General features: G+C 35.4%; 1 protein-coding gene across 1 annotated transcript; it reads right to left on the reverse strand.

Annotated features, from left to right (window-relative positions):
- Nucleotides 1–9195: 9195 nt before the first annotated feature.
- Nucleotides 9196–10658, reverse strand: LOC129578273 (uncharacterized). Its single transcript, XM_055466573.1, has 6 exons — nt 10626–10658; nt 9911–10431; nt 9746–9845; nt 9600–9689; nt 9401–9542; nt 9196–9200 (listed from the first exon to the last, which is right to left on the reverse strand). The coding sequence occupies exons 1-6, from the start codon at nt 10656–10658 to the stop codon at nt 9196–9198; spliced, it is 891 nt and encodes a 296-aa protein (XP_055322548.1).
- Nucleotides 10659–12329: the final 1671 nt, after the last annotated feature.

Raw genomic sequence — 12329 nt, forward strand, 5'->3', positions numbered from 1 at the left:
AAACCGTCAATATTTCCGAGAAAGTTGTGTAAATAAGTATTTGGTTATAATGAAGGACGCGCTACCATGAAACTCGAACCAAATACACATTGCACGTGTGTCTAGTTGAATTCCATCACAATACAAATTATTCATTCCATTTCAATTCAAATATTCCCTTCGACCGATTACATAGTATCTAATGCATACATATCACATGCTCAACTCAACGTATAAAAGATGCGAGTACGTATTTTGCCACATTCAAAACTGCATGCAAATAACTGCAATTCAAAAGCGTGGGATTTTTGTCTATGTGCAACACATTTAAATTCTAGTTCACTCCATCAAACGGAAAAAGTTGTTCAAACCAAATTGTTGTTCACATACACACACGCTCGAGGGAGACAGTGTGCAAGAAAAAGGAACTGAAAGTGGGGCAAAGATTCTAATCGATTCAAAGCATCTGTTGAACTCATCGAAACTCTCATTCAATGAAATCGCACTTTCGCTTCACTGTACTCGAACACTTGAACGCATTCCATGCATTGAAAAATCAATTTTCATGTAAACCAATTTTTTTCCGAGTGTTTCATTTTAATGAATAAAAATCACGCGATGCGAGAATTTTGCATCGATCAAAGTTATGTTCAATATTTTTGTATTTGTTTATGATGTGTGCCGATAAATCGATTTTCTTGAGCTATGAATACAGCGTGATAAAGAACGCTTTATTGAATACTATGTGATAGGAAAAGAAATAAGCTGTCAAAAACACATCTTATTCATTCGATGAAATATCCGGACAACATCGTCAACAAAAAAAACGTTCGGATTCATAGAAGAAGCTCTTCAATCGGTTTTACATCAGAGTAGAATGCATTAAAATGTTTGTTTTTCAGTCGAATTGATTTCAATCAATCGCATTAAATAGGATCTCAAATGCAGTAGTTTCCATTTTAAAAAAAACCATTACTTGAATGACAGGTTATTATTTTGCCCATCGAATGAGTTCCATTTGCAGTCACATTTCAATTGAATGCATTCCCATTTCGCCGCTGCGATCGAATAGGAATGACATGATTTTAAATCTTCTTGATGACGCAATATGCAGTCGATCGGCTTGGATAACAATCGGTCTCTGTTCAACTGTCATCGTTTGCATAAATGTTCAAAGGATAATAGCGACAAGAGCAGTGTCCATCAATGTTTGATGATTTGCGATATGATTTATGGCATTGAGCATTGAAGAGCTTAAACCATTTTTCAATACATTTCATTATACAAAGCAAAATCCATTCCGTTCTAACAAAACGTTTCTGACTCCTTGAGTGTTTGCGATTATTCATTGAGTTATAAGAATCAATATTTATATTTGGTTTGACTTGAGCGTAGGATTTTCTTTCAGTTTAAAGTGTTTCACTTTATCGAACTCTGAACTCCTGTCCAAACGTATTCGAAAAGCTTGGCTATTATTCACAATTTCAAACCATTTGCGTTGTGTTTATAGATATAGCTTTTGAGGCTGTGAATCGAAATATTGAATCACGCAAGGCCGTAGCCAACACGTGCTATTGAAAAGTGTTGAATAAACCCACAGTCATTTATGTATTTTATTGCCCATTCAGAGGCTTTGACTTAACAAACAGCTTTTAGTGTTTGTTTTCGGTTAATTTCGTGCTATACTTGCTATTCTCCTCACCATGCTTGTTAGTTCGACAAACTTTGATTCAAAGTACCTATTTCCTAAAGCACCATCTCAAATGCTTCTGAAAATTGGATTGGAATTGAATTGAATTTATTCATTTTATTACTTTTTTTCCAGGTAATCTGCTCTAGCATTGATAATGTCAGCATCGTGATTGCAGTCCTTTTTTATTTTACAAAAAGTGTGTGACTTTGATATTTTCTTCGAACGAAATGCAAGTTTTATTGGATTTCAACCGTTTATTTGCCGCCTCCTTGAATTGAACAGCTTTTTGCGTGTGTATGTGTTATTGAGAAGAAATCGCTTCGAAATGTCATAAAAGTGATATTAAGCAAAAGTTACGAGCAGATTTTTAATGCCTCTTTGAATGCAATTGAACTTTATTAAACTACTTGAAAGAGAAAAAAAACAATGGCACTTAACACTTTGATTTTATGGATTATTATGAGAAATGCACCGGTTTTTATGTGCGCATACCGCCGTTTCGAACAAAGTCTATTCGGAATTTCTTTAAATCCTATTGAAAGAGAGGAGAAAACTCTTCAAAGTGCAATTTTCCATCCCGAATTGAAATCACATTAAACAGACATTGCAATCTTGGGACGGCCGTTAAGATACCTCTTCAACATCAACACAATTTTCTGTTGAACGACTTTTACCTGCAATTTGGCAAACACATAGTGGTCTCACAATCAACCAACTTCAAATTTTAATAGTTTAATCTGTTTAGTGTGTTTGTGTGCGCGCGCTTTTTTGCTCGTGAAAAAAGTTTGTCATGCAGTTTTTGAGTCACTGAATGACGGGAAGTGGAAAGCGACCCGGAAAAAAGAATCATATGTGAAAAGATATAACTTTATGGTAGTTTTCGTAAGTTTTTGGTCTCGGCAATAGAATGAGCGAGTTGAGAAAGCGGGAAAGCAGTTACAAGAAATTCTTGTCAAACTTAATTAAAACTTTAGCGACATGCCCAGAACTCCACATTTTATGCATATGTGTATTTTATCGTTTGCCTTCGAAATCATGTCACTTGCGTAATTATTCTCACATTTTTCTTTGTCGCGTATATTTTCGCAGGCCTCAACGATGATTCCTTATTTTTAGTCATTTCATCTGCGTTATCTTGGTGTTGAGGAATGAAGAGTGCAACTATTTCGCATGAACTATATGAAAACTGGGTTTTGCTGTTATGCAATTTAAAATGGTTTTAATTGCGAAATATAATTTCAATGTATATCAACAAACTATTTGCAGCATACCATTTCGAAGATCGGATTGCATCGACTTACAAGAGGTGAACCGAATTCGGATTATGAATTCACATCCATGAAGAAATCGCTTGTATATAAGTACAAGTACGTACGCTATTTTGAGAGAATGTTTCGTTTCATTTCGACCATTGGATCTAATTTGATTTAGTAATTTCGAAATGAAACTGACACCGGACGGTATGTGTTTCGTGCGACATTGTCGAAGGAATACGTTTGCCGAACTACCAAGTTTGTATTGCCAACAACATTTCACTATGCTGATGATGAAGTGGAAATTCTATGCCATTTCTAAGCGGATTTCAACTTATACATATAGCAAATGGCACAGCATTTCGGCTCGTTTGCCACGAACGTGAGAGACTCGGTCGGTATCTCTGTTGAACTGACTGCATGAAATGCATTTATGTATCCATTTACTAATTAGTAGCGATAAAGATTTATGATATGAGGCGTATGTGACACTACTGTTTGCACCAAAATGTATGCATAACTATGCGAATTCGATGGCAGAAATGCTTTCCGCATTCCCATCTTGTACCATTCGGAATGGGAGAATCGGGTCGAGTCGACATTTGTTTTAATCAAATGTTCTTTTTTTTCACCAAAACAAATGAAATATTGGCTCGACCAGTTCACTGTGTCGTCAGCACAGCCAGAAAGACTTTTAATAGGGTTTTATATGAATTAATCAGATTTGTCCATTTCTGTTATCTAGCTTCTGATTGTTTAGCACAACTAACTACGACAACAAATCGAAATGGTCAACTGTTTGTTTCAACAACAAAGCAATGACAAACAATCAAATCAAGTTTATTGTCAAACGTGTCTGATGAAAATTTCTACTGACTCTGACCCCATACACACACAAACACACACCATCAAATTGGTCGCTGGCTGTGAGAATAACAATTGGAACATACATGTTGAAGTAGCACTCTCATTAGGACTTTTATGTGTTGTCGTAAAATTAGTGATTTCACATTTCAAGGGATTTACAAGGTCAATTGTTTGAATCGAATACATGCCATCCTCCATTTCAAAGTTTCAGCACTTAAATTTCCATCGTAGAAATATTCCCACTCGTAGCGATTACGAGTGCCTTATTGACCTTTAACCCACTCACGGCAGTGCAAATGGACAAGCATACATTTTTCCGGTCGCATTCGGTCGAAAGGAAAATATGGGAAATATTAGGTCATTTCAGCACTGCGTGCGTACAACTTTCAGAACACAATTGAGTTTTCGTTTGTGAAAAAAAAATTTCTTGAAATTTGAACAAAATCGGTGGAAACTGTTCAAACGCATTTTCATTCCATTATTTTTGTGTTAAAGAAAACACTTTAGAAAACAGAGAACTTTTTCGAAACTTGTTGGAAAAAGTAAACAAAGCTGCCAGTTCATTTGGTTGAGTATGGAAAAACTAGTTGTTTTTGGTGGATTGTTGTCGGTAGAACAGTTTGTGTTGTCTCTATTTGTTGATAGAGATTATTAATTTAAGCGAATAACGTAAACGAAATGCACACGAGAACTTTTGACCTATTGAGAGAAAACTATCGACAAAATGTTGTATAAAACTTTCATTTGAAAAACAACAAAAGACGAATTAAACTTTTACTATTGTTAACTAACTAACCATGGGTGAAAATAGACGAATTATTCTTCTAGGTTTTAGAATGAACATAGAAATCTACACTCTGAAATTGGAATTTGAATTAGATGCACATGCACACCAACACGGTGACTTGTCTTCCAATCAATGCTAATTATTATTCAATTGCGATGTTTCCGATCGAGTTGGATCGAAATATTGGCCGTGAAAAAGGAACAAAATTTTTATCTCCAACATTAATCCCTTCGACATTGAATGAAAAACACCGTGCATTTTCAGTTTGCTCTCATCAAAATATTATTATATTATATTTTCAGTTTGATCGATTGGTGGGACAGATCATGATTGCTCTGCTCCACAATATCAACTGCAGGGAAAAGTAATTTCGCATTGTATTTAAATGCGGAGTGGAATTGAAAATTCGATTTGTGTGGCCTCAACCATGCTCATTAACTCTTCAATTATTGTTAGAAATCAAAACAGTCTAGAATTTAATTGTTAAAACCAAGCTGACGACACTTCAGTACAAACATCATTTGAGCGCTCGCAGCGCCACGAACTCTCGTATCATTTTGTATTGACTTTTCGATAGTTCATGAGTTCGCCGTAGACTTCGTCAAAACGTGTCGTCCCTTTGGTTAAAACAGCTTTATTTTGTAATTGCAGAGCTCCATTTGTTTTTGACTTGATGCAAACAGTAAATCCCAATACCGTGTCATTTTCCAATGCAATTATCCAATTCAAGTATTTAAAACCCAAATCAACAACTGGATAGAACTTCAAGTTTCAAATTCTAAATTCATTTTTTTTAAATTATCTTTATTAAACGTTGTTGTTTTTGATCACCATAAATCTCTCCGTGATTTTGTTGTACAAAGTAATACAAAAATGATAAAATGTTAATGAAAATGCATTCTTTCTGTAGAAAATAATTTTATAATTAATTTTGTTTAATGATTCGATGCACACTCCACATATATGACCTCGTTCATGAAAGAAAGCGCTATTTGTTGAAAAATGGTGAAAGGATCATTATGAATTCATAAACTTCAGTCAGGTCAAACAAAATCGCGTCATAAATTATTTGTACGTTATTTGTACGGTGTACGCGCAGATTAAAAATCTTTTTTGCCATGTGTTTCGACCCAATTTTTTAAAGCGGCCGCATTTTGTGATTAGAATCGTGGACTATAGAAAAAAATTGAACATGAAATCGATATTTTGAAATCGGTGTATCAAAATCGTGAATAAATTATTATTATTTAGTAAGTAAATATCAATGTCGATGCAAGTCAAATGAATTTCCATACAAATTCAACTGCAAATCAGCAATGGAACTGTTCATTCAGCATGTAATACCATATTAAATTACATACGCATTTGATTAGAAGCAGTGTGTGCGAATTCACTTTATGTATCTATGCTTAATGAAAACATACCTTTTGCCAATTTCCCTGATGAGTTTTAATATTCGAAAGGACGAAATGAAGAGTGAGTTTGCAACAAAGGGGCCGTGTACAATATGAATCGAAGGGTTGTAACAGAGATATGATCGGCACATGAGCACCATCTCTACTGATTGCCATTATTGCCATGTAAATGAATAGAATGTCTACTTCTTCTTCTTCTTTTTCTCAACATCAATTGCATACGACTTATGGTAACTCTCCGTAATCATTAGAGGTGGCGCTACTTATGCGCATCAATTGACTTTTGCATTGGCTCTTATGTACTGTGCGTGCCTTTTGATATGAATGTTTCATCTGAAGTAAACCACCCACACACACGTTTGAAATTCATAATGATTTTATCGCATTCAATATATTGACACGATGGATGTACTGTACTCGCAGGTAGCTGGCTCACATTCCAATTACAATATTCAAATATTTGACGAAGGCTGCAATAGTATCGTATCGATTGATTTGGATTGAGAAAAATAGAATGACGAAAATTAGAATATTTTAATACACATTTGAGGATGCATACGTACGTACATACGTACGAGAGAGAGAGAGAGAGAGAGAGAGAGAGAGAGAGAGAGAGAGAGAGAGTAATATCAATCGAATTTGAAACATCAAATCGAAATTCTGCAATAACATAGAGTTGAATCGACGACGCATTCGATCGATCCACATGAGATGTGCAAAAATAGAAATTAATTTCGGATATGCGAAATATTTTTTATTCCATTCAGACCATATTCAATCCAAATGGATTTCTATATTGAAATAGATTGAACGATTCGTTCAAACCACGTACCAATTCGAATTCAACTAAAGCTCAATATTCACAATATTATTTATTGAACCATTAAATGTGCGCTGACGTTCCCGATCCGAATAAACTGGATACATAGAACACTCGCAGAAAGACGAGACACACACACACACACCGGCACAGCTCAAAATTCGTATCTTTTCATTGTATGTTGTTACATTTGCAACTGTGCAATCTCAAACATGGATTCGTTTCCATTTTCAGGCCGACTCAACGCTGCTGTGACGCACCAAACACTTCAGTTATTATGTAAATTTAATTTCATTTCAAATTTAAACGGCAAACACTTTCTCTCACTGACAATTTAGATCGTGACAATAAAATTATTCTGTTCGAAAATTAAACGACACCATTTGCGAATTAATATTTTGGATTTAATTTCCTCTTAGCATTTAGATGTTATGAGATTTGCATGTCGTTTTCTGGTTGTTATTTTTCTTTTCTTTTCCTTCTTCATCTGTGTATCTGTGGTGGTAAACTTGATTAGCCCACTTTTTGTTTGCTAAAATGGTCAGCTAAATGGCTTCTTACGGGTTCGAACTTAACATTTAACTTTATGCACTCTGGATGGTGTGATAATATCGAATCGTTACATGCTGCACAAGGCACATGCATATATGCATCGGAATCATTCCGGACATCTACATGAACGATGCCGTTAGAAGTTGAAGTGCTCTAAATTTGCTGTCTATGCTGATTGCGACACAGCTTAATTGCATGTATTTTGATGTTTGTATGCCTCCTCATACAGTGCACACCGGCATTATGTTTTTCATCGTAGTTGACCGTTGAGTGGCCGTACCAAACCGAAGAATGGCAGAAAATGGCATCTGCAAAAGTCTCAAACCACACACACACTTGACTTCGACAATAAGTTTTATCGTAAATTTTTCGTGTGCTCCATATAATTTGAATCTTTCTGTATCCGTTGCCAATTCAGTTTCATTGCAATGTCGTAACAATAATAATTATGTCGAAAACACCATATCCAAAATGTGCATGTATTTTGTTTTAGCTTCAACTCACTTTGCGTCGCACTGCGAATGTGTCGCTATGCTGTCGGGCTAGGAAATATGCTATTTGGTTAACAGAAACTTATGCGCCCATTATTTGTTGTCATTTCTTTGCTCGGGCAATGGAAAAAGATGCAGAAAATTTATGGCTAGTTTTGGGCTTTGTCAGCATTTCACAGTGTGACCTGTGTGTCTTTGTCTCTCTCACTCTCCCTCTCTGTATGCATGTTTGCCATTATGTATGTGGAATATACGACAGGCCATCGTGCCATTATCTAAAAGTATTTAACATTGTACGGATGTACCGCTAGCAAAGTTAACAGACTAAAACGGCAATATGCAGATGGAATTGGTGCACAAGATCAATGTTATCATCATAAGCGTCGTTCCTGGGATATGGCGAACACGAACATAATGTGGAAAAGATGTTTTTGCCTTTGTTCTCATCATATGCATGGAAAATTGCATTCGGTGACGCCACAATTTTCCCCTGGTTGATATCGTTCGGTCATCATATTGAATGCCCATCCTTGCATCGGACCAAGTGATCTTTAATGAAAGAACTTTACCGTGCGGTTTTGATGCAGACGCGTATCAGCTTGGACAAACATGCAAATACCAAAATCCAGCCTATTCCTTGCGGTTTCACACACACAATGGTAGGTATGTGCTTGAATCAAAATGCGGCACAGTAATTTATGTTTAAACAAGATTCAAAACCAAACATTTTCTTTTGCAAATAATAAATGGCCGGAAGCAGAGAGAGAGCGGGAGAGATTTTATCATTTTGCCACACTTTGGAAAACATCCATTACTTTGTGCGTTTGACATGAAAGGGTGTTGCAAATACTGATACTGTTTTATTTGTGTTTCGGCATACGTTCCACCTTCTCGTTGTGTGGCCACATTTTGCCATCCGTTTTTATTTTATTTAAGCTTATATCGTACGTGTCAAACCGCCATGACCAAAAATGAAACTGGAAATTTCAAAGTATGTAGGATATGTATGGTTACACATTCGTGCATGAGTTCCGTAAATCCAAATGCCACACATTACTATCGACAATTAGATTTCCGTTGGCCCATAAAAGCGTTTGTAGAAAATCCCATTGAAATCCGTCTCATCGAGAATCCACATTTAAAACTGTGCACTTACCGTACTCACGACCTGTACATTGATTCACAACCACATTTTACGGGTTTGCTAAGTATATTACTTTCAGACGGGAGGTTAGTGTGAAAATGGAAAAGATTGTGGAAAGACTGAAAACATGAACATCATCACATGTTAAAGAAAACTCCGCCTTCTTGCGTGCATGTGCAACAAGCTTTTTATTTTTACACTAGAAACAAAAACATTTAAATTGGTTTTATTCGAACCAGAATATGTTGATTTTCTTTAAAATCATCGCATCTATCCAAACATTGTAATGAGCAGCATTGTAAAATTGTAAATTCGTTTGGTCAACTGAAAGAGAGTCGGCTCTTCGAAGTAAACTGAATGAATATTCATGGGAAAATAAACCTACGGTAGCTCCAGTACCAAAATCAATGACACCTAACGGTCCAATTGTCAAAACAGGTCCATTTTGCAGTCGATGAATGGCAGCGCTCACATGCTTCTGATTTGTTGCAGTCAACAAATACCATGGCATATCATACAACTCCATCGCAACGTTTTCAATCTACAAATGAATAGAATCGTAGAGGAAAAAAGAAAATGTTTTCAAAATAAAATTTACCGAATTTTTCACATTATTCCCCATGTTGCACATGATCAGTATTTGAACGTAGCAGCACAATGCGATTCCATATCCTGCTGGAAATTTGAGCTGCAAGAAATTTCGTTAGTTTAAACCGTTGGACGAAAAACTTTGAATTGAATTACAACAAATTGAGCAAAAATCGATAAACTGATTGAAAAGGTCCAGAGGAATGGTGCTTCAAATAATTTGACATAGTAAACGTCGACCACATCCAAAAGGTATCTAAAAGAGCATGAAAGAAATCCCGTGCAATCAGAAATTTTGAAATGAAACAATCTGTAACGGACCTATCGAGATCTTGCGCTTGAATCAATACGTTACGCAAACGAATGTGAACCCTCAAACGGGAGTGCTCCTTTTGTACTCCGTCGGCAAGCTGCTTTAAATTGAGCCAAATTAATTCAGGAACCGAGTTGACAGTGTCAATAATTAAGCATGTTATTATCTCAACAGTTAAATTGCCGGTAATTGAATATAGTGCAATGACACACTGTTGAGCAAGACTCCACAGGAACTCAGTACTGGAATCTTTTTCCAGAAAAGGTAAATGTGTGGCCAATGGTGTGATGTACATATCTTTGAAAATATACGCATAGATTGGCCCAACGAGAATAAGTAAATGCGCAAAAATGACAATTACACTGACTGACACAACATTTTTGATAAGTTTCGTGACGTTTTTTTCACAGATTCTATTATATTCGGTTGATTCCTTATCGTCGGCGTAGATAAATTTACCAGAAAAAGTGGCTAAACTATTTATTTTGAAGCGGTGCGGCCCGATGTTTTTCCAGTACATCACGAGGCTCTAACGAAAGAAAAACAATTGCGTTTTGATAAAAAATGTATGTAATTGCTAACAAAAACAATAATTGAACGCACAGTGATCGCATGGCCAATGAGACAAGTACACTCAATGCCCCTTAAGTAATCGTCCTTTTTGATAAGCACGTAATATTGAATGGTATAAATCAATGTTATGAAATAGAATAATGCCATTACTCCACACGATGCCGTGTACCAATAATTCTTCATGTCGTTAAGTACTCGTACGCCAGTTGTTTGACATAGTTTATCAGCACAATTGTAAGTAAACTGCCACTTTTGCTTTGGAGTTTTTGCCAACCATTTTTCTTTGAGTTGCTGCTCTATTTTTTTCAAATATCGCAACATGACTGCTTTTTGATCCAAATATTAACTGAACTGAGTAATCCGTTTCGCGAGCTATTTATACTCACGGAAATATTAAAAATTCAGTTTGGCTCGCGTACCAAAACAATAATGATCAACACGCACATGTATAATGATGGGAATTCGAAAAAATGCCATCCCATAGACTGGACCAACATAATTTTTTTCTGACTTGGGTGTTTCCCAGCGTTGGTTTGATGTTTGCTTCTTTTAAGATCATTACTCCACTGTCCGATGTACGGTTGGTTACAACCTGTGCACAGTGCTGCATAAATACCAGATTTATTCAGCTCCACTACAAGCCATTTCATTCAAAAAACATACGGCAAATCAACACCAGCCGATCATATGTTGCAAAACAATCATGATTTTGCGAGTTTCCGTTTGTTAAAAAAGGTCAATAACCCAAGGAAATTGGATGCTTATGAAAATTTGTATATTTACAAAACGAAGCGTTCAAATATGAACATCCAAAGAACGCAAGTTGAAACATCTTTATATAAATTTTCAAAACCATTGGGTACTGAAGACATTTTCAACAAAAAATCGCATGTTTACACTCATTAGCCGTGATTTGAATGTCATTTGAAATGTAAATACACGAGAATTTTGATTTTAGCAACCATTGTGACAATTATTGTATTCAGTTTAGTTTTCTAACTCGCCTGAGGATGGTGGAATGTCCACCGAAAACGTTGGCGGAAATATAATTTTTCGTTATTTGTACCAGAATAAGAATGAATAAATAAAAATTCATACGTTATTAATAATTTACTACAAAAAAAAATATGAATTCTGACTGCACACTATGACCTTGAAATCTGAATTCTAATGACCGTTTGGATTTCACCAAGAATATTCGTATGATTTTTGTGTGCTTTGTCAATGGAAAAGAATACAAAATAAGACCGTTCTTGGTTTTTTTTAATGAAATACATGAGAAAAGTTCAGAATTCAGTAAACTCTTGCCGCTCTTTCTAAAAAAAACTTTGTTTTTATTTGCGTATTCTATTCAAATTTTCAAAAAAAATAATGATGAAAACTTTAACTTCACCGCAAAACTTGCACTTAGAGCTGGAAGCCATCAGAATGGAAAGAAAGTCGGTGCAGCCTAGTAATTCTCGATCAAAAGTGCAATGTAAATTATTAACAATTCGTGCTTTGATTTAAAAAAATGTTTGTTTCATGAAAACGAGCGATCAATTGAGTATATTTTTCCGTGCAAAGTAAACCGAAACGATAAAATATTCATGAAAACACATTCTTTTTCTACGAAATATTTCAATAATTATTCTTTTGATGCAAACTTCCCTTCACATGGCCTTGTTCATGGTTCAAAAATGACTTTTCCCTTGTTTAACATTACGCGAAATAAAGTACTTTGGACTTTTATACATTTTTAATATGAAACTCATTTTTCAGAATTTAAAAACCAAAACAAAAACAAAAAATGCAAAGAATTCTAAATTTCGAATATTTTATCCTTCTTTTTTAATTGTTGTAGGTGTTCAACTC

The sequence above is a fragment of the Sitodiplosis mosellana genome, unplaced genomic scaffold, assembly GCF_009176505.1.
Source record: "Sitodiplosis mosellana isolate CC-2019 unplaced genomic scaffold, AAFC_SMos_1.0 Smas_scaffold_1, whole genome shotgun sequence".
Lineage (NCBI taxonomy): Eukaryota > Metazoa > Arthropoda > Insecta > Diptera > Cecidomyiidae > Sitodiplosis > Sitodiplosis mosellana.

Coding starts and splice junctions, on each gene's coding strand:
- LOC129578273 (XM_055466573.1), bottom strand. CDS start 10,658: ATGAAGAATTATTGGTACACGGCATCGTGTGGA. Junction 9,690..9,745: donor CGATTTTTGCTCAATTTGTT/GTAATTCAATTC, acceptor AATTTCTTGCAG/CTCAAATTTCCAGCAGGATA. Junction 9,543..9,599: donor GGAATAATGTGAAAAATTCG/GTAAATTTTATT, acceptor ATTCATTTGTAG/ATTGAAAACGTTGCGATGGA.